The sequence below is a fragment of the Fundulus heteroclitus genome, chromosome 1 (assembly GCF_011125445.2).
Source record: "Fundulus heteroclitus isolate FHET01 chromosome 1, MU-UCD_Fhet_4.1, whole genome shotgun sequence".
NCBI classification, from domain to species: domain Eukaryota; kingdom Metazoa; phylum Chordata; class Actinopteri; order Cyprinodontiformes; family Fundulidae; genus Fundulus; species Fundulus heteroclitus.
Genome location: NC_046361.1, coordinates 29,617,368 through 29,639,993, shown reverse-complemented (window position 1 = coordinate 29,639,993; position 22,626 = coordinate 29,617,368). Strand labels below are relative to the sequence as shown.

Sequence of the window (22,626 nt, the reverse complement as noted above, 5' to 3'; positions counted from 1 at the left end):
GCTGCTCCACATTATTGATTGCATCAGGATACTTCACTCTTGCCATGGCAACTCAGCGTTCACCTTTTCCTCTTCAGACAAACGTGTTTCCAGAAGCTGCCTTCCTTGCATGCACACCGTTTCAGCTCTGGCCACAAATCTTCTCATGGGACTCAAATCTATACTTGACCACAAAATTGACTCTGTTGACCTTTTATAACCAATCTGGGGTCTTTCAGTTCTAGACCCAAGGCCTAGAACTGAAACTTGAGACACATTGAGCGACACTTGAAAACTGAAGTTTTTGGGTAAAACTCCCAGAGCCCCGGCAATTTCACATGACTTGTATGAAAAGGTTTGAAATGTTTGTATTTTTTTACTTACAGTTCACACTTTAGCTAAACATTTGTCTATCACATAGACCCAATTACTGTAAATATATTGATATTTGTGGATTGAATTGTGAGTTTTTTTGGTGCTTTTGCAACCTACTGTAGATAAGTGCAGGGCATGAACTGGCACCTTTCAAATGTTCTTAGGCAATTCCTGGGTTTATTTAATTTGTTGGAACTTGAGCTTATAATAATAAACTTACCTGCCTGTAAAGTACACCTTCCCAAATAGGTAAAAGTGTTAAATGCAGCATTGGTATCTATTTAGAAAAATCTGGCATGCTTTCACTGACTGCTAATAATACTAACAGTTACTGTGTATACACTGAACTATGCAACTTGGAAAAAAACTCTCCCCTTTTAAGTCAAAATATTAACTACTGTTTTAAAAAAAATGACGCCAGCTTTAAGAAGGAGTCATAATTGTGGTAATTGAGTCCATAAACAAAAAAAAAAGAAAAAAAGAAAAACTGCACACGACACAAAGCATGTAGTTCATTTCTGTGATAATTTAATTGTAGAAACATTCATCAATCATATAAGAAATGATCTTTCACTTGTTTGCACTTCCTCACTCGCACACATGCGCTGCTGTGAGAGTCTAATACCAACCGATTCACCCCGCGCTCTGGCCACAGGAAACTTCAGAGATGTTACACAAAAGAAAAAAACAACACGCTTAGGACTCGAGAAACTGACATTTGGAAGAAGAAACACGCGTCGTACGAGTTGTTGGAAGGAAACGCTTCAGCGCAACGGGAGCAGTTTTTTTTTTCCTGTATTAGCTGGTATTGTCATATCACGGTTCAGCACCTTACACTTGCATCAACTAAAGGGCACCATTTTGATGAGGTGGTCTAACACGCCGACTGTAGATTATATAATCACAGAGATCACGACCTTTTCTCTGGCTACACAGTCATTCCCAGGGAAAAAAACAACACAGCCTTTGTGAAGGTTATATCACTCAGTGCATAGATTAGTCAGTTTGTAAAAGAACGTAAATAAGTTGCGAGACGGCCCCCGAAGGGCATGTTTTTGTTCGCTCATCTGGGATGATGTGATCCGTTCTAGAGATGCACCAATCAGGCTTTTCCTCACTGGTACCAATTTCCCAGTTTTCTTTTAGGTTTGACCTGCCAATTCAAGTTTTATCTTGTCTAGATTTTTATTTTTTGTGAAAAATGCCTCTTAAAATAACAAAAAAATGTGCTGCAGACTTTTATTAGAGGTAGGTAGTTTTAGACCTAATCTTAATTTGTGCTTCCAAGCATACATCCCTTATTCAACCCCCCTCCCCCCCAAAATGCACTATAATACGTGCTGATGGCGGGTGTATTACTGAAAATAGATTCCTATCTTGCCATGTGTTCTGGGGTATTGAAAAATGTGTTTGAACGTGAGGATTTTGTGGAACATCTCGAGGTCTGTGTTTTTTTTCCGGATCCGCTCCTGTTCTGCATGGCGCACGTGTTTGCCTGGATCAAGAGTCAGGATTTCAGTGTTCTGCCAAATCAGGACAGTGTACATTACTTTTGCCATTACAACTTTTATTACATTTCTTTTTCATAAGAATCGATCAACTCCCCTGTCTGGGGATGACCTTTCAGTGCTCTGTCAGAGCCTTCAATGGTTAGATGAACAGAATAGCAGAATGAATCAGAAAGTAGTAAAAGCTGTCAGCCTCATTTTAAGTTTCAAGCGTCTCAAGAAAAATCTTGAGACGCTAACAGTCCAGACAGCATACTGTGAGGTGAGCTTATCTATTATCGCTTCATTTCAATCGATCCGGTCGCAGTGGTGCACGTGTGGTTTAACAGGTGAGTGAGAAATGTTCATATGACAGAATCTTTCACCATGAACCAGAGATCAATGGCGACCGGGGCTATCTGGTGATCAAATTGTACGTGCTACGATCCCAGACCTTAATATTTCTTATTGTAAAGAGGAATTCAAACACCATGGAAGCAAAAGGCAGAGAGCATTACAGGGGGTTTGGTTGTGACGCATTTAATGAAAGGTGGTGGTGAGAGGATCAGATATTGAACGGCTAAAGACCGATCGGAACCAATCGGCAGAAAACCGTCCGATTCCAGTCTCTGGCCAATTTATTGGTGCATCTCTATAATTAGTTCAGTACATCTCAACACATAATTTCCAAAACATTAGATAGACAAAAAAAGACAGGGCAAGGCAAAAAAAAAAAAAAAAAAAAAATCATAATAATAATAATTCAAACTGCCAGTTTAGTTCAAACTTAATGCAGATTCTTTGGGTAAAAGAAAACATTGCCAGGTTTATCATTCTTATCTACATTCATGAAATACATTCAACCTAAATGTTAAAAAGTCCAACACAGATTGAACCAAACCTTTTGAATTTGTATAATGTGGCATTATGTCTTTAACGGTGTTTGTATAGCTTGAGTTTTGAGCCTTACAGCAGACGTGCACCAATCATGTCACTATGTTCTGTTTTCTTGTTAGAATCAGACTTATGGAAAAGCAACTTAGCCTGGAAACATTGACGACTTCTAAACAGTAAAACGCTCCCTTTTTTTGTACCTGCTGCTGCCAGCTGATTGCCTGCATTGTGACTCCAAAGCCAATTTAAAGCTCGGTGGATGGTGCAGGTGGATCATTCTGGTGAAAATGAGGTGAAATCTTGCGAGCCTTAAACTTAAACCTAATCCCAACTCACATGATGACTGAATAAAGCACCAATCGTTTTATTTAATGATATTCTCTTTGATTAAAACGTAGGTGACTCAATGGATATATGAGGCGTAAACTTGATTTAGCACATCAGGATTAAACTCAGGATTTCCCCAAATCTACACTTTTCTAATTAGTGATGACTGCCTACCTGACTTTTAACACATCAACTCCAGGCAGTGAGACAGGGTAGGAAAAAAAAAAAAAAAAAAAAAAATAAACAGCCAATATTCTGAGAGCCATGTGGTAAAAACATTAGACTAACTGACTTGACATCTAAAACCAAAAAGCTGCATTTCAGGGTAGCCTTCACAAGTCGCCTTAGTGCTATAAAAGGCCAGAGGGTCCAAAATATAATTAAACAAGCTAAAAAGGAGCAGAAACTGCAGAATCAGTTGGCAAAATTAATGGCTTTAAGTCTCTTTTCAGGTCGCGCAATGCACGCACACACCCACTGCTTTCACCTCTGTCCATGTGCATCCTTGTCAACTAAAAGAAGGTAATTTTAAAAGTAAAGGAAAAAAAAAAAAAAAACTTATCACTCAAGACTCATAGCACTCATATTTTTTTTTAACTTAGCATTCACACGTGCGTACAGTGGGATGTTGGTTCAGCTGCACATCAGGAGGATTGGCCCTCTGGCTTTCTTTCTTTCTTTCTTTTTTTAAGTGTAATTGGACTTTGCATAAAGTGTTTTGACCTCCACACTCCGCAGTAAAGCCTCCAGGTTTATTGGTGTGAAAAATTCCAGAGGTACAACTTAGTGCTGCCATACAGTGATAAGTCCCATGATTAAGAGTGCCCAAATGGAGAGGGCTCTTGTATCTGCAAGAGAGGGGAATAAAAAAAAAACAAACACACAAAACGACAAACGATTAATCAGATGTGAAAAATCAGAGAGTTGGAAAACAAACAACACAGATACCAGATGATAACACTTATTTCCTGGACTAAAAGGCTGACCGTGGAGTTACAGCAAATAGCCAAGCACTGCAAAAACGGAACTTAAAATAAGTAAAATGTTCTTAAAATGAAGATTTTTGCTCTTAAAATAGGAACAACTCATCTCCATCACCTTATTTCAAGTACAGGATATCTAATTATCTTATTTTGGGGGTCAAAATACTCATTCCATTGGCAAATAATCTTTTTTAACTACTCAAATCAAGGACAAATACACTGACTTTAAGAACATTTTACGTATTTTTAGATCCGTTTTTGCAGTGAGACGAGGATGACTGATGTGGGTTTTTTACATTCTTGGACTTGGGCCTCTATATCAACTGCACTTTCTGTGAATAAATTACGAATAGAAACCATAATCTGAGACGTCGGCTGAATGTAGAACGGACAAATCAAAGCTTGTAAATTTAATTTGATTGTAAGGACCCCATCCTTTCTCCTGTTCTTTTTTATTTTATTACTGCTCTTTGTTGATTCAATGTTTATTGGATTGAGTGTTTAATTGTTGATTCTGTAAGGTGACCTTGAGTGTTGAGAAAGGCACCTATAAATAAAATGCATTATTATTATTATTATTACTATTATTATTACCTCGCACACCAAAAAGCCAAGGCCTGAATATGAAGGGAGTTTTAGCAGCTCTTTTCCTGAGTGACGTGGGTGGATGCAGCTGATTGCTTCGCCTGTTTCCTAACAAAAGCTGCCCCGCGCCATTCAAATGTGACGTTCTACCGGCGTCTCGTGATCATCTGCAAGTGTCTGGTTTCTATCGTTTTTTTAATTTATTTTTTTATTCCATATACATAGCTTTGTTTCCTGCGTTGACATACTCAGCTTTGGCGCATTTTTTGGCACCTCTGAGAAATATGTGCAAAAAGCTTTGATAGGTGAATCCTGTTTTGCTGCTGTAGCATAATCTCACACTGGAAACATAGATGAAAACCCAATTATTAATGTGTATTTTTTATTTTATTTTCTGTGGCACGATTATAGTTACTCCTGCTGTCAACGCTTTTTAAAAATCTTTAGACAACGGGACATTACTTCAGCCACCACTGAGAGTCAGCAGGGCATAAAAGGAGGTCAAAAATATCCAAAGCCTGCTGCTAGAGAAGTGCAGCAAAAAGCTGCATCTCTGGCAACCAATGAGTGCCGTCTACATGCTAGAGCTGCTCAATATATAACATTTATAGATCAGCGCGTGGAATATCACAATCACAGAGGACGGCTTGTGTGCAATATTTGGCGGGAAAATTATTTTCAAGTGTCAATCCTGCGAATTCGACATGTCTGTAATTGATTTGGCCTGTTGAATAGACTTTATGGCCACACTTACTTTATATTTTCAGTGTGAACTAAAGCTGACAAACAGCGGTGGATAGGTTGGCGTATAAAAACCTGGTGAACTACACCGATATACTAAAAAAACGGGTAATCACAGGTCGTTTGAAAAAGGGATAACAATCCAAAACTTATGCCCAAATCATCACAGGAATGGTTCACCAGACAAAAAAACAGATCCCTCAGAGTGAATCAACCTTTAACCTGTGGAAATGTTGCAGAAGAGTTCTGACTTTTGGCCAATATTAAAAAAGCCACTGCTGCTTTTTTAAATATTAGATTAAGTTTTTTTTTTTTTATTAATTTCAGTGTGAGATTACACCATTTCAATAAAATCCAATTATATTTTAAGGCTCCTTAGACATCTTTACTAGGGGGGGTCGATAAATACAGTTGCAAATAATAATAATAACCTGATTTATTCAATCTTTCTTCACTTCAAAATATCTCACCTGGTTACACGGGACTACTGATAGACTGCTTTGTAGGCGGTTTGCTACTATATCCACAGAGCTGTGTGAAAGTCCATTCTGGCCTTGCTGCAGCTGGAGTGGGCTTCCCTGCAAATGTTCCTCTGTGACACTACTGCTGCCGTCGCTGTGGACGTGGTTGTTGTTGCTGTTGGGGCACTTGCTCTTCTGTGGCGAGGCAAAGGGGTTGTAGTCTCCCTCCACGCTGCGGTGAGGCTGGGTGTTGAACTCGGCTTGGAAAGAGGACAGCTGCTGCGTGACTCCCAGGAGGCCTCCGACCTCTACGCTCAGGATCACCCAAATGACATCTGTGCGACAAAAACGGAACGGGGGTCAGTTCATCCGCGAATCCAACACTCTTTTAAAAGGATTATTCATAATACTAGTCATTCATTACCTTTTTGTTTTGTGTATTGTTTACAACTAAACTCATGGATTTACTGCTACCAGCAATAAATCATTAATTTGATCATTATATATATATATATATATATATATATATATATATATATATATATAATATAATTCTATAATATAAGTATATAATTGACTTTCTAAGGACTATCTTGACAGCTTTCAGCAGCGTTAACAGTTTTACTGCTGCAAATGCACAATCCATCATGTTACACTTTATTTTCATTAAAGGAGCCATAACTAATACTGACACCTTGTCGCTTAAATCGGAACAACAGCTTAGCAATCACAACAATCTAATATGCCGTTTTTAAACGACGTGTTGCTGTTGGGAATTTTTTACTTCCACGGGACAGGTATATGCTGTTTTGTTCTATTTCTAGTCTGCAAAGATAAAATACCAAATGCTGTGCTCTGTTTTGGGAACCCTGGGAACTCTCATATGATTGGCTGATGAACCAGGAAGTAAACACGGGCTACACCCTGAACTGAAGTAGTTCCGGACCGTACCTCTAGGTTTGAAAGGAGAAAAATGCGACTAAGACGTTGTTGATGGAGAGGACCGACTGTTTATAGGGAATGTTACTTCCATCCCAGGTGAAAATTGAGAATGATTTAGGTTGTTTTTTACAGGAAATATCTTACCTATAGCTCCTTTTAGGACCGCTGCCTTCTACAAGCTACATATTATGATTGGTTACAAAACACTTTTCCATGGTACTCGTTACATTATCAGTGAGAGGATGGATCTTATTTAACTAGCAGCTGTGATTTACATGGGGAGAACGGATCTTATTCGTATAAAATTAAACTGCCGTTCTCAAATAGCAACTTCAAAACACGTGACTTAAACTATACAATGTGAATAAGAAGTAAAAACAAAAAAAATAAACTGGTTTGTCTTTATGGTGCTTTTTGTTTTGGGTTTCAAATACAATTTCTCCTCCTCGGTGTTGCAGTTCACTAGATTAAAATTAAGAGCTTTTGGTCTGCAAACACTGCACTATCTAAGGCTTTATAGACCAACTAGGTCACTTACTACTGGGTTTCAACACATTTTTCATTTAAAGATTCAAAACCTTTCCAGATTCACTTTCATTTAAGTTCATATTACATCATTAAATATTAATATTCATCATAAATATATAGCAAATATTTCTATTTTTGGGCAGGCCTTAACAAAACACTGGCATAAGACATATAGGTTTGGCAAAATTAGCTCAATTAACGAAAATATCCTAACGTTAACCACCAAGAGCTCAACCAAAACACAAAGCAATAGACTGACAGTAACTTGCAGGATTTATACAGTCCATATTCAACAGAGGAATAATGTGGAAGGTAAGATGACTTGCGTGAAGTTAATTCAGTATTTGAAACTTCAGTGTTTTAACAAGTTTGGCCAGTTCAACAAATAGCTCAAAACAGCTCTTCAACTGCTCAAGATGAGGAAAATGTCCATATTTCAAAATAAAAAGTGTAAAAAAAATGTTTCAGTTTGCTTAATTACCAACTTTGAAACTTTGTCAATGTGAACTGTTGTAAACCATCAGGCTGGATGATAAAAGTTTCACTAAACTGAAAGTAATTAAGTGGAGTTGATGCGTACAACAGCTTGAGAGGCACACTCTCTCCTTCTATAAAGAGCTTGAAAGGAATGGAATTACAGGAGGTTTCTTTGAGTTGTGAGGTTTGTTTTGATTGATTTTGGAGATTGTAACATTTGCTGTTGTAACCGGATGCAAAGTGGTGCAGTTAACCGGCTAAACATTACAATATCTTTGCAGCTCCATGAAGTCCCAAACTATTTTACGCTCCCGTACTTTGTTTTACAAACAATAAAAAACAAACATTATCTGTCGAATTTAATTCATAAATGCTTTATTAATCCCAAAGGGAAATTTCACAGCTCCGTGTCCAGTCCCGTCTGCTGTCCAGGCAAACGTCGAGGGGTTTGTGCTTCTCCACCACCTCCACTTCTCCCATGATGGAGACGGCGTTTGACCTTAGAGATGCACCGGTCCGATACCGGACTGGACGTCGGCTCCGATATTGACTAATTATTGACTAATTGCCTCTCTCCCTCCCCCGTTCAGGATCTACAAGCTACACCAACGTAGCATCTCCAGACCTTCAGCATTACATTAACGCACCGTCTACTATGTGTATAGCTTATAGATTCTGCATTTATATTTATTTTGTCTGCACCACCAACACCAAGTCAAATTCCTTGTAAGGGCAAACCTACTTGGCAACAAACTTGTTTCTGATTCTGATTAGCTGGATCGGAGATCGGATGAATAATGCCGATCCAGTCATTTCTTTTCTTTCTTTTTTATTAATATCGTCCACAGCAATACGGTTAGAGCGATCTAGTCACTTCAATTCTATGTTTGCAACGCCGGTTACGTCATCGCGCGGTGCAGCTAGTGACGAGCAACATGGAGCGAAGCACTTTGAAATATTTCAAACTTGATTCGCCAAAAAGTCCGACCGCAACGTGCGAAATCTGCAACGTGAAGATTGTGAGGGCTGGAGATAAAGTTGGTAAATTCATCACCACAAGCATGGCAAGGTGAACGGTTCATTCATTCAACAGTAGTATCGGCTCGGTATCGGCTCGGTATCGGTCGTTACGCTCAGCCCAGGTATCTGTAACGGATTGGACCGGTAAAAACTGGACCGGTGCATCTCTGTTTGACCTCTTCCTGTTTATCCTGAAATCTACAATCACCTCCTGATAGGCTACAGTAATTCTAATCACACGATCACAGGCGGGTTTCAAATGACATTTTCCAGCTTGAAACGGCCTTCCCTAATACATGAGTAAATATTTCCACAAAACACGACTCAGTTTAAATTCATTAATGATAACGGCAAACCAATATTACTGTTCTGGCTACTAAATTCATTGGTGATCCTACAGAAATCGCAGGAGGGCTGCAGATATCCTGTTTTGTTGCTCTGCTGACCGTGTCACGTGGGCTCCGAGTTAAATTTGCATGAAGAGCGGGTCGCTGAGATCTGATTACGGCGGGTGAATTTTACTGCCAGGTGGGAACACGGCCGACGCTGTTAACTTGTGATTGAATCAGTCAGGGAGCGTGCTGATGTTGGATCTGAACAAAGCCTTTATCAAAACAGAGCAATCATAAAAGCCCTCTTTAATAATGTTGTTTTCTGCTCCGTTTGATTACCCCTTTTGTGGACTTTTACTATTTGAAGCAGCGAGTTTGCCGGAATAACTCATCCTCCCCTGATGTGGCTGACATCAGAGCCATCAATACCAACAGTGCAGGAGGCTGTGGCTGCAGCGTAAGTGCGCCTGCCCTTACCTCCATAGTAAAGTCCCGTAGCTGTGCACATTCTCCACTGACCCTGGTACATGCCAGGAGAGACGGGGCTGTGCATCTGGACGCTGACGTCGGCCATTTCCTGGGGATCCAGAGAGCGCACCATTACCATGTTCACATGGCCAAACTGATCTCCTCCCACGTACTTCAGAGAGACCCCAGGAGGCCACGACTCTGCACCTGGAAGGCATGCAAACAAGCGAGCTGCTCACGTGACTGGAATTCCGATTTACATGATATAGACCCGCCGTTGCCTAATCATATAAATATTATAGATTTTCTAGATTCAAATGTCGACAACAGTTTTAATAACATTCTACATGTCTGAGTACAGAAAATCGACCTGCTTGGGCTTTGCTATCTCTATATTTCACTAATAATACAATATATATATATATATAAACATGCAAAAAATGCCCTTTTTGGCATCTGGATAAACTTAGATCTGCCCTATCGTATGACTATAATGTCTACTTAGCTTCAAGGCAGCACAATATATTATGAATGCATCGTCATGCCGATATCAAGTGTGTGTGATATTCATACCCTAAAGGAGTGTTTGGAGTTCAATAATGGTCGGCTATCATAAATCAAGTGTTATGAACTTGCATTTTTCATGCTAATGTAATATTTAGGTAGCTGGACAGAGTATGCTAACAACGCACAAAAATTACATTTCTCAAAAGGGTAGAGGTCAGAGTCTAGGGAGAAGCACGTATGAGAAAGAGAGGAAAGAAGAAAAAAGGCGTATTAAAAAAAAGCAATCGATATTGTCACCACAATATTTACCAATATTATTGCTATTTTAAGATTAATAAGCAGCCCTATTTAGATTATCTTAGAATACAGTGCTTCTGTGCTCTGTCCTCTCAAAAGCCCCTGGCGGTTGAACAGATGGACACTCTTTCTTATGGCAGCGTCTATCCTGTTTAATGGGAGCTGTTCCTTTCCACAGTCGCCACTTGCTTGTTTAGAGGATTGTTGCAAAGTCAGTGACTCGATTCCTTTTATTGATAAAAAGCCTTTACCAGTTGGCATTATAAAATTAGTTTAACTTTCCCGTATTATCCACCAGGATAAAACGGGAATGCAGGTAGTCAAATATAAATCTGTCTGTATGACTGGACATTCTGTATAATCTGATTGAATTTGACTTTGGAAAGTGCCTTGAGGTGACATGTTTCATGAATTGGCGCTATATAGATAAAATTTAATTGAATCGTATTGTTTTAATTATATTTTCCTGTGTATGCACAGAACTGGGTTGCCTTTTGAAGTGCTTCAGATGAAATTTCCTGTAAACAAATGCCACACAAATACATTTAATTGAATACCATTAAAGGTAGCCATAACGCCTTTATTTTGTTCCTAAAAATAAAAGAAAGGTAGCGTCAGAAATCATAAAAATCCAAGTTATCCTGATCTAAGAGGGTCTAGAGCAGGGGTCACCAACCTTTTTGAAACAGAGAGCTACTTCATTGGTACTGTTTCATTACGAAGGGCTACCAGTACTGACATTTGAGCTAAAGAGTCAGAGCTCACCTTAACTTCATGTAGTACAAACATGTTTTTATTGCTAAATATATGTAAATACAAGTATGGTTAAAAAGAAAGAGAAACGTAATAAAAAAGCATTTTAAATGCAGCTCAATGAAGGGTTTTACTATTTTTTAACAGGTTTGAGGGCACCACATATGGTCCTTGTTGGTGACCCCTGGTCTAGAGGATGAAGAAGCTGAATCTGAATTAATCTGCATTCGTCTGATTTTTATCTTTTAGATAATGAAACCATGAATAAAATCTAGGAGTAAAACATTTTTCCAAAACAAAATTCTCCCTCTTCCTTTCCATTCCAGATATAAAAACTCTCAGATTAAATTACATATTTTTCCAGATGCATAGGAAGCCTGTAAAAAAAACCCTGCTATGAATGGTCCAGCCGGCTTACCCGTGTTCTGTATCCTCCAAGTCTTTGTGAATGGGGTGTCAGGGGGAACGGATTCACCCTCGCCGATCGTCACGTCTTTCACAAAGGACATGCAAGGCGCACTGAAGTTGGGGCTTTCAAAGTCATAGTAAGCTCCTATGGCAGCCTGCAAGTTCCTAGAGAACACAGAGGGAAGAATAGCCACAGAAACTCAACAAATCTGTCCAAATTCCCGCACAAGAGATTTACATCTGTGACTCTTCAGCAGCGGATTACACAGAATGAAACACTCAAGCTAATTAAATAAATTCCAAATTAAACAAACTTTTTTTTTTTTAACTGATCAAGCATTTTATTGTTTTTATCTTACTTCAAAACGAGAAGGTGTGTTGAACAGCCTCTCTTGGATGTTACCCTGTTTTTTTTTACTTGACGTCTACCAGGAAAAGCTTTAGCCTCCCAGTGAAGCTAAATGAGGCAAATCAATTAAATCGAAATAGTAGAGTTCCTGTTTTATGGATCGAACAGTCCATAACCTTTGTGAGGTGTTGAACCCTTCCACAGATCTTCAACCGCTCTAAAACTTTCCTAACAAATGAATACGTCTTGATTTAAATACGTTCAGGGTTGTCCTCCTGCTGGGATGCAAAACCAATACCTTACTTAGCCTCTAAAAAAAAGCTGCTACCGCATCTGTTGGAGCCAGCAAACAGGCCTAAATCGGACACCATCGGATTGTTGTTCGGTTTTTCCGAAAACGTTTCAGCACCTCTCCGGGAGTCTCTGTCAATTCTGGCTGGATATGTGTCAAAAGGTTTTCAGAAAAACCGAACCACTGTCCGGTTGCCTCCGATTTAAGCCTGCTTGCTTGTTGAGATGACCCGGACGACTGACAATTTGCACAGGCGCATCAGTTTTGCACCGTGTTTCGCTTTTATCCATCTTCCTACCCAGTTCCCCTGTTCCCGCTGCAGAAATGTATCCGAAGTGCTTTTGATCCTTTGGTTTCCCTTGATTTTATTTAGAGGTATCAGAGTACAGGGGGGGCCTAATGCAAACACGCGCTGCAATTACCTGACTCTTATTTGTGAGAATTTTCCGAACGCCATGTCCAGTTTTCTACAAACGGTGCCCTGTTTTATGTTGCTCTACCAACATACAGTTCTAATCAAACGCATTGAATTGTGTTGCCATTGAACCATCTGATAAGGTTCAATGGGAATGAGGACGCTCGCCACATATTAAAACAAGTATTTTGTCTCCTTTAATGCTGTTTGATGTCCATTTTTCCCCCCATCTATGCTAGATTTACGCAGAGGTACGTGTTGTAAGGATAACTTCGAAATGGCCATGTCTCTCTTGTGAACGCATTTCGTTTTCGTTTCCCCCACCTGCATAGCGCACTGTTACATTTCAAGAAAACAAGCCACCGGAAGTGAAATTCATTCAAAACAGCGAACCAAAAACTGTCTCCCCGATAATTCTCAGCGGGGAAACAAAACAAAGAATCAATATTTAAACTCTCCCCCATGATACCGAAGGGGGGTTTTAATAAGTTAACCAGACGGTTAAAGGCGCTGTGTAAGCAGCTAGCGAACGCTTGCGGGTTATGTAATAAATGAAGCCATTACTGGGGTGGCATTAGCAATAGATATGCCCCCCCCCCAGTGTTATGATACTTTGAATATCCTACAGAAGGCCACTTTGTCTAGAACTATATTCGGATTACACAAACGAATAACGTAGTGGAAGCAGTGTTATTAACAGATATGCAAATACAGCCACCAACTCTGAGCCCTGGCAGGCGATCAAACGTCACGCACACACTGACTCAGCTAGTTACGTTACTACAACGTCGTTAACTGTCCCCGGTAATGGGTCCCAAACGATTATGTTCATTGTTAAGTAACAGAAGCTGGTTTCGGTGTTTTTGTTTCCCCTTTTCCGCTCAGTAACATTTGCGTAGCGAAGCAATGCTGTACAGAAAGCTAGCTACACGGGCTTGTATCGCTCGTCTCCCGCACGCAGCGCAAAGCAGGCCGGAAACGAATCCCCGAGCTCACCAGTTGGTCATGTCCAGGAAGAAGGCGCATCCGGCGGGATTCAGCTGGAAGCCGAGGAGCCTCTGAAATTCCGATATTAAAATGTCTTTGTCTGTTGTGCCCATGCAGCTGAATTTCTGCATGAGCTCCTGGTCCAGGTCCAGGTCCAGGTCCATGCCCTCCATGACGGATAAGCCCGGGGCAGAGACAGGGGAGGGGGGAGGCTGCGCTACTAATTTACACCGAGGCCTCGACTTTTCATAACAAACTCCGAAGCAGCCAGCAGGGCCGAGTGCGCATGTCACATGACTGAACCCTGCGAGTGAGGGAATACCAAAAAAAAAAAAAAAAAAAAAAAAACACACACACAAAAAATACGACGGAGTATTAGGGCCAGGCTAGAGAAGTTTTTTTTTTTTTTTTTAATACGAGAATAAAGTCATAACATTATGAGAATAATGTTGTAACATTATAAAGTCGTAACTTTATGAGACTAAAGTCATAATATTACGAGAATAAAGTCATAATATTACGAGAATAAAGTCGCAACATTATGAGAATAAAGTCATAATATTACGAGAAAAAAAGTTGTATTTTATGACAACTCTTACAAGAAGCACTGTCTTCCCTAAAATGAGGAATATCGAGCATCTTGTGAAGTTATACTTTGGGATCGGTTTCACAAATAAGGAAATATTAAGTCTTTTAGCACACCAGCATCAAATTATTATCAGCATCAGAACTTTAAAACGACTGTGCAAACGTCTTTGTCTGTATCGAAGAAAGAACCAAACGGATCCAGAAGAAATTGCCTCTTTCGTGGAAGAGGAGCTGTCTGGTAGTGGTCGCCTACAAGGCTATCGGTGGTTACATCTGCGTGCCATTCAAAGAGGGATTGTTGTTTCTCAGAACACAATGAGGATGATCATCAAGATTTTGGATCCCGAGGGAGTGGAACTCCGGCGAGCACGGCGTCTCCGACGCCGGCAGTACATCAGCAGGGGACCCAATGCTCTGTGGCATATGGATTCATATGACAAACTTAAGCCGTTTGGCATAGCAATCAATGGCTGCATTGACGGATTTAGTCGGCACATTATGTGGATGGAAGCCTATTACACTAACAGCGACCCAAAGGTGATCGCGGACTACTTCATTAACACAGTGAATCGTATTGGAGGCTGTCCACAGCAGGTGCGAGCCGACCCAGGTACGGAAAATGGGCATGTCAGAGAAATGCAGATGTTCTTACGGAGGAATCACCAGGACAGTTATGCAGGAGAAGGAAGCTTTATTTACGGTTGCAGCACGGCAAATCAACGGATTGAGTCATGGTGGGGAGTTTTACGTAAGCAGAGTGTGCAATTTTGGATGGACATTTTTAAAACCATGAGAGATGATGGCTATTTCACAGGCAGCTTCTTGGACAGAAACCTGATACAATTCTGCTTTCTCAACCTCATCCAGGTAATTTCTAAATGACTGTTTAAGTGACACTGTCACAGTGATGTGCATAGTTTACTTTCATCAAATCGAATTCAATATTCACTCCTAGCAGCAATATCTTCAAATATTTTATGTTTGTAATTGTCAAAATACCTATTGTGCTGGCTTTTGTATTTTATGTCAGTCTATATTTTGCTAAAATAAATTATCCTATAACAAGGGGTCTTGTTGGTGGCAACCATTTTAATTGAACATTTATTGTTATAGGATGAACTGGACAAGGCTGTAAGAACATGGAATTCACACCTAATAAGAACAAGGCCCGCCCATGGAACACCTGGAGGGCGCCCTATTCTAATGTTCAGCATGCCACAGCTGTATGCAGCAGAAGACAAACTCCAACCTGTTCTGGAGGAGGATATGGCTGTTTGCAGGGAGGAGTGCACCCCAAAAGGGCAGTACCCCTGTGATGAAACTGTTTTTGAGCTTTGCATCCTCCTTATGGATGAAAATGGCTGGGAAGCTCCTACAGATGCATATGCTGCAGCAGAATTGTATTCATTATTAAGAAATGAGATACTGGGAAATCTTTGAATTATTGTAACATTAATAATTACCTTCCCGTATTGGATCTGCTTGAGAAGGAAGTGAACTCACACCCTTTACTTTTGTAAACATAGTATAAACCCACTGAATATTTATCAGTTATTTGAAAATATAACTTAAGTACAAGTTTGCATCATTAGAAAAAAGTACCGTTGTTATATAATCTAAATGTTTTCATGATAAATAAAAATCCCCTTGTAAGCTGTGAAACTATTTCCCTCTGTAGCATGTATTTGTAATTCTTATTTAAAGTACATCAAACTTGTATCTGGGTGGGCATTGTGTCTGAGTGAAAGTACTGTATGTAGTTAAAGCCCATTGGCACAGAATAAACATTTCAAATCTTTCTCTGATAATTCTTTTCAGATAAATCTTCAGAAAATGAGTCAACTACACAATTTCTCAAAATAATTTATTACTAACTTTTAAAGTGTAGAAAGGCAGCCATTAATTATAAAACTTCCTTCCACAAGGAATTTGCAAATGACCAATGGAAAATACATCACCTTTGAAAACTTTTTCTAATCCTTGACCATTAAATGTATCTACATTCATTTCCTGTCCCAATGAGTTCACATAAGTATTGTTTGGTAAATCTTTGTCTATTCACAATTGTCAGGGTTTTCTTCAAGCAGTGGCAAGAACCCAGACACCAGGTTTATAAACTCTTTATACTGTGAAATATTGAGAGATCTGCCTGGTGGTGATAGGCATTATGTGAACTCTTTGCAAAAGAAAGTGAATGCAACATTCAATATGTAACATTCCAGCCATTCATTTAACTGTAAACTGTATGAACCATAGCTTGAACATTCACTCAGTTTCTGTATAATTGAGAAAGCGAACAGTGAGCATCATAGCACAACCTTTTTTTTTGTTATCAAGCATGTGTATGGCCTAATGTGTGTTTATACAAACAACATAGTTATCCCTTTAATGATTGCGTTTTTGTGAGAATAATATTGCAACTCTATTCAAAAGTAAAAGAATTCAGACATAACTTCTGCCTACACAATATCCATTACCCAGACGTTGCTCTCTAGAATGGAATTGAACTCACTGCGGAAATCAGGAAAACTATCATAGCTGTCAGACAGTTCTAGGAGCATCCCACATGTGTGTCCAATTGGCCTTCTTGTGAAGCTGGTCTGAACTGTAAACTCAACCTCAATTATTCCAGATAACAATAAATCAGAGCCAGTGCAGAACCTCAAAAATCTTCCTAGCTTTTCCTCGTTAAGCTCCCTGACGTATCTTTTCAGGTGCTGTGCCACTTCTGCCTGCTTGGATGTCATCTCTGTAGGAAAGTTTAATATTCCTACTACTCTCTTTGGGGTGGGTTTGAAATCATTATACATTTTGGTCAGTTCGCCAGATTTTAGATGAATCAGTGGCTGTGTGACCTCCCTCCAGCAGTCGATGACAAACATTGGTTTCTGCACAAGTTCCTTGTGAGATATTTCAGCCAAGATGTCTGGAAGAGTAGCAGCAGTGACTCTCTTCCTACATTCATATCTGTCAAGCACTTCAAGAAGGTCATCATCATCAACAGTGTCAAAATGATCTAATGCATGCTTGAGGACATCTTGTTCTTGTGTGCTCACATACATCAGAAAGCTTCTTGTCAGATCACTGTGTACCTCCCCATAAAACATCTCCTCAAGGAAAGGAGGGGCAAGTTTAATTGGCAAATACTGGCAATCTTGAAATCCTTTCAGAAGAATTCTCCCGACTGCTTTCCAAGTGGCAGCACAGAAATCATGTCTAAGAAAGGGCACTTTGAAAGTTGTTCCAAGCGTACAACGTTCGTAAAACTCTGCCCAGAAGCTACTGTAGACATCTCTGATTACACCAGAACCACTACCCCTCTCTACTGAGTTGTCAGGAAGAAGACGTCTGACTTTCAGTGTTTTGTTCAAGATTTCAGGGTCAGAAAAGGCCTCTATCATTTCATTGAAGCTGTTTGAGTAGTGCAAGACCAAAACTGTTTCAGGCAAAAGATTAAGAGGACTTTGAGGTAACTCAAGAGGTTCATAGATCAATGTGTCACTGAGGGAGTCATCATTCCCTGCTTGTGCACCAAAAGTGATTTCAGGGTCAGCGTCATCCTCAATAACATAATTCTTGCCACTGTAAAAAGTTATGGGATCACTGATGACAACTGTTCTTGTTTCTTGACTTGAGCTTGCAGAGCATTCTCTCGTTACTGTAGAATCTGTGAGGACTTCTTCAGAAACAATAAACACATCTGGAATGGAGACATGAACCTCATCTGTTAAATCCTGCCAACAATGTCTGTCCACCGATGGTTCATCAAGGGCCTCGTTATCTGGTACATCAGGCTGAGGAACACATTTGACACAGGTGTGGTTGTTATCATCAGACTCTTCACTTAACTCTGATTTTAGTTGAGTTGATATATAGAAGCGCAGAAGTGGGAGTTTAACTGTGTTGTATAACATTTCAACTGTGACATCCTTGGGAAAAGGATTTTGCTTGAAATCCCAAACATCAAATTCAAAATCACATTCGTGACCTTTGCTGGATTTTCCATCTGGAAAGAATAGGGATTTTCCTTGTTTTAGTATCTCATCACATCCTGCCTGAATGTTTATAGGAATCTTCCTTGTGCCCCCACCTTGCTTTGCTCTGACTTGTTTTGTTATTTTGCCATCAGTGTGAACCCATCCTATTTCAATATTTCTTGTTGCTGTTTTTGCTCTAGCTTTTTTGGTTTTGTTGGAGGTTCCTGGCTCCTCCTCTCCAGTTTGGGTTTCCTTTCTAAGCTTGAGCTTCTCCCTTAGCTTTTCAAAAAGTCCCTGCTTCCGTTTTGCTGAGTGTGTTTGACGCTTGCAAAAGTTGAACAAAGCAATCCTGTCTCCATATGATGGAAGATAGTTTGCTAGCTGGGCATCTTCCATTAGCAGGATGACCTCTCTGTCAATCTGTAAATAGGAAAGACATATATCTTTTAAATTAAGATATAACAGGACAATAAATAGGAAGACAAGCAGAGGAGAAAAATGTATCCTAAAAATTCTGTTAAATGCAAATTGTTTCCAGACAAGGAACGTTTTTTTTCTGATTTCATTACTCTGTCAGGAAAGTTATGACAAGGGGATCCCTGATAATCAATATTAAAATAATACTAACATGAATGAACAAAAAGTCAAAAAAGAAACACCATTGTAAAAGTAGGCTAATTATAACCACTGTCATTAAGAGAGCTTGCTCCATCCTGAACACAGTACAGGTGGAGGAGAAAAGAGGACAGTAACAAAAATCACATCACTGCTAGACAATGTCTCCCACCACATGCATGAAGCTGTTCAGAAATTTAGGGCTCCTTCACTGAGAGACTGCTGCACCACCTCAGGTGTAAATAGTAGTGCCATCACAGATTGTTCATCCTCGCAGCCGTAAGACTTAAAGTTATATAACCAAATTAGATGCTTCAAAAAGACCAAAAAAAGTTTGATCATCAGAAAAAGGTTATAAACACAAGCCTTCACCCTAATAAGGCTTTGATGGTTCTTTTTTTGGATAAATGTTGCCCCACCGCCAGGTGATTAGCAGATATAAACAGACGTGCTGTGACAGTATCACAGAACTACTAACATAATTACAGTTTGCTCAATTAATAAATCAAAATGAAGTAATGCCGGACCGAGGAATGAAATGCCTCACAGTAAAGCAGCAAAAGACCAACCATTATAAATTAACTTAACCAATCTATAGCAACTCTAACATTTACTCAGGTCAGTCAACTTTGTGGTCACATCTGAGTCTCGAAAGGTTTAGCGTCTGCTTCAGTGAACACTAACGCTCATACTGTATTCCTAGCGTTATTCTAGTCTTTTCCCTCTTGGAATAATTTTTTTCTGCATTTTTTTCCATGGATCTTGGGAACATTCTTCATTGTTTTGCCTGGAGATGCTAATAGCCGTTGGCCACTTCCTTGTTTTAACCCATGCAGCGCATGTGCAGTACATGTACTTACGTTAAAATTCTAAACAAAAATGAAAGGCTTTATTTACTAACAAATTGAGCAAAAACAAAACATTAAACACCAAAATAATAACTAATACACCAGCAGGACATGATAATAATTCATAAAAAACTTTGTATGCAACAAGAGTGAGTTACTGACGTATAAGTTATAAAAAAAAGTCAAATAACGTGGTTAAGCCCCTTTAATGACCATCACCGCTCCCAATGACAAAATCAATAGGTCTTTAGTAATATCATCTTTATTGTCACTAAAACATACATTACAACGAAATGTGTTCTCTGCTTTTAACCCATCACCCTTGGGGAGCAGTGGGCTGCCACTGTGCGGCGCCCGGGGAGCAATCTGGTTAAGGGTCTTGCTCAGGGACCCAGAGTGCAGGCAGTGGGGATTGAACCGGGTACTTGCATCCTTCTCTGAGTGCAAGCGCGCTGCTCTAACCACTAGGCCAGCACTCCCCCACAAGGAGGATATACATACATGCAGGTATTTGCACAGTTTTAATCTGGTTAATACATTTTTACAAATGTTATATTACACAGCTCTTGTTGGGGGTTTCTGATCTTCCAAATATGTTGCCCACTTAATTTAAGTATGCCATTTAGATAGCTACACAGCATTTATTATGAGATTTGTTTTGGTCCTTTACTGTACTGCCTATTAACATTTTTGATTCTTATTCTAATAGGTTTTTTGGTACTGTTTAGTTTTTATAGTTTTTTTGTGATGTGTAAAACCATATGTTTTTTCTTAGCTTTTTGCTTTGCTACATACACACCTGAAATGTTCCACTGTGGGAGAATAATAGATATTTTTATTCTATTGTATCAATTTTGTGATATTTGAGGTAAATGGTTATGTCTAAAGTAACAAATAATACAACAGATAATCAAGCAGTGATGTCCGCCCAGTATTAAAACATAGCTGCAAAGCTGTTAGTTGGAGAAAAACTTTTGCACAACTGCACTGAAAAATATCTGTTTCTACATTTAATTAAGAAATACAAACAATACTAATATCCCTCATGACAACACCGACACAAGAAGAGCTATTAAAGAAGGTGTACATTGAAAGTGAAAAGAGGAAGATGAGAAAACATGCAAAATTTGTTTGAATGAATATTTAATCTGCATTTTATCAAATACCTTGGTTGATTATGACCAAGAAAATTTATTCTGAAGAGTCCTGTTAGTGTTGCACAAGAAAGCTGGGGAACTAATTATCTTAATTAATCTGTTCATCTTGTACTCATAGCCGTACCTTTTGCTCTTGAATCCAACTGATTGTTTCTTCAGATGTACCTCGACCTCTCAGGAAAGTCACAATTTCTGACAGATTCTCTGCCATTATGGATCTGGGAGGAAGAATAAAAAACAGAAGAGCTTAATTTTAGTGAACTACGTCAGGGAGCTTAACTAGGAAAAGCTTGGAAGATTTTTGAGGTTCTGCACTGGGTCTGATTTGTTGTTATGTGGAATTATTGAGGTTGAGTTTACAGTTCAGACCAGCTTCACAAGAAGGCCAAACGGACACACATGTGGGATGCTCCTAGAACTGTCTGACAGCTATGATAGTTTTCCTGATTTCCACAGTGAGTTCAGTCACAGATGAGGAGAATTAGAAGAATAAGTAGGAAAGAGCCATGAAAATTGTATATGCAGTATTCCATGCATAAGAATAAAGAAGTGTTTCATTTGATATGAAAAATCAGACTATTTGGACTTTATTGAAATATTATTGCTTTTATACAAGAATTTTTATAAAACAGTGTCAAATCTAAAGGATGACGCACTGTTGACCCATAGTGAAATTAGGTATCAGAACAGACTTGTGCTTGTATTTCTTGTAGCTCTGCTCAAATGTTGCAAAAATAATGATTATAACCATTTTGGTCAAAACTGAAATCGTGTATATTCAACATTACTAATCTTTTTTTTTTTTTTTTAGCCTGTGTCTGTTTACCTTTTTTCATCTGAACGGCTCCGGTGTTCCCCTGCCTAGGGAAGAGAGAGATGGTGACTGGTAGTGGTGTAATTAGTGGGTACTAAAAGACGGTGACGTTAATGGTAGTTTGAACAAAGTAACATTACTGTAATGCAACAGAAATGGCAAGCCCAAAGTATCTTAAATATGCTTATGTGAGTGATGGAGCGGGTCGTTTGGACAAGCAATAACAACTAATTTAGACAATATAATGAATGGCTCACATTAGGTTAAACGCTACATGTTGTATGACGTTGCTAGCGTTTATAAAGCTGGAAATGCGTTGCATCAAATAACTCAACCAACCTGTAAGCCTGTAAGCTCACCCACCTAAACTTGCAAAATTATAACGACAAAATTATCAATACTTTAGCTTACCTGCTAATTGGCCAATATGTTTAAGACAAACTGGACGCAGTTTGGTGGTGCTGGTCGGAGCATGATCGAAGCTTTCTGTCTGAAACGGGTTGTGGTATAATGACTTAATTCTCGTAATTTTACAACTTTATTCTCGTAATATTATGACTTTATTCTCGTAATTTTATAAGTTTATTCTCGTAATATTATGACTTTATTCTCGTAAATTTACGACTTTATTCTCGTAATTTTATAAGTTTATTCTCGTAATATTAGGACTTTATTCTCATAATGTTGCGACTTTATTCTTGTAATAATATGACTTAATTCTCATAATGCTGCGACTTTATTGTCGTAATATTATGACTTTATTCTCGTATTTAAAAAAAAGAAACTTCTCTAGCCTGGCCCTAATACTCCGTCGTACAAAAAAAGAACAAAACCACAAAAAAAAAAATAGAAAGCTTTTTGACATTATTGACTAATTTTGAAAAACTGTTTAATGTAGTAATTACACGTATAACCATTCTTTAAAAAACACTTACTGTAAATTTGATAATTCATACATGTTATGAATTAAATATGTGTAAACGTCACATATCCTTGAATAAATTCATATTTTTTAAATTA

The 22,626-nt window shown here is 38.9% G+C and overlaps 3 protein-coding genes across 3 annotated transcripts; 1 reads left to right on the top strand and 2 right to left on the bottom strand.

Annotated features, from left to right (window-relative positions):
- Positions 1-860: 860 nt before the first annotated feature.
- Positions 861-13,898, bottom strand: LOC105928577 (protein ILRUN). Its single transcript, XM_012865905.3, has 5 exons — positions 13,617-13,898; positions 11,575-11,729; positions 9,609-9,806; positions 5,842-6,167; positions 861-3,910 (listed from the first exon to the last, which is right to left on the bottom strand). The coding sequence occupies exons 1-5, from the start codon at positions 13,778-13,780 to the stop codon at positions 3,878-3,880; spliced, it is 876 nt and encodes a 291-aa protein (XP_012721359.1). The 5' UTR covers positions 13,781-13,898; the 3' UTR covers positions 861-3,877.
- A 268-nt stretch (positions 13,899-14,166) lies between these two features.
- On the top strand, positions 14,167-15,872 carry LOC118563931. Its single transcript, XM_036140211.1, has 2 exons — positions 14,167-15,062; positions 15,309-15,872. The coding sequence occupies exons 1-2, from the start codon at positions 14,193-14,195 to the stop codon at positions 15,633-15,635; spliced, it is 1,197 nt and encodes a 398-aa protein (XP_035996104.1). The 5' UTR covers positions 14,167-14,192; the 3' UTR covers positions 15,636-15,872.
- Positions 15,873-16,044: 172 nt separating this feature from the next.
- LOC118563930 lies at positions 16,045-22,186 on the bottom strand. Its single transcript, XM_036140203.1, has 3 exons — positions 21,619-22,186; positions 20,917-21,010; positions 16,045-18,592 (listed from the first exon to the last, which is right to left on the bottom strand). The coding sequence occupies exons 2-3, from the start codon at positions 21,001-21,003 to the stop codon at positions 16,655-16,657; spliced, it is 2,025 nt and encodes a 674-aa protein (XP_035996096.1). The 5' UTR covers positions 21,004-21,010; positions 21,619-22,186; the 3' UTR covers positions 16,045-16,654.
- Positions 22,187-22,626: the final 440 nt, after the last annotated feature.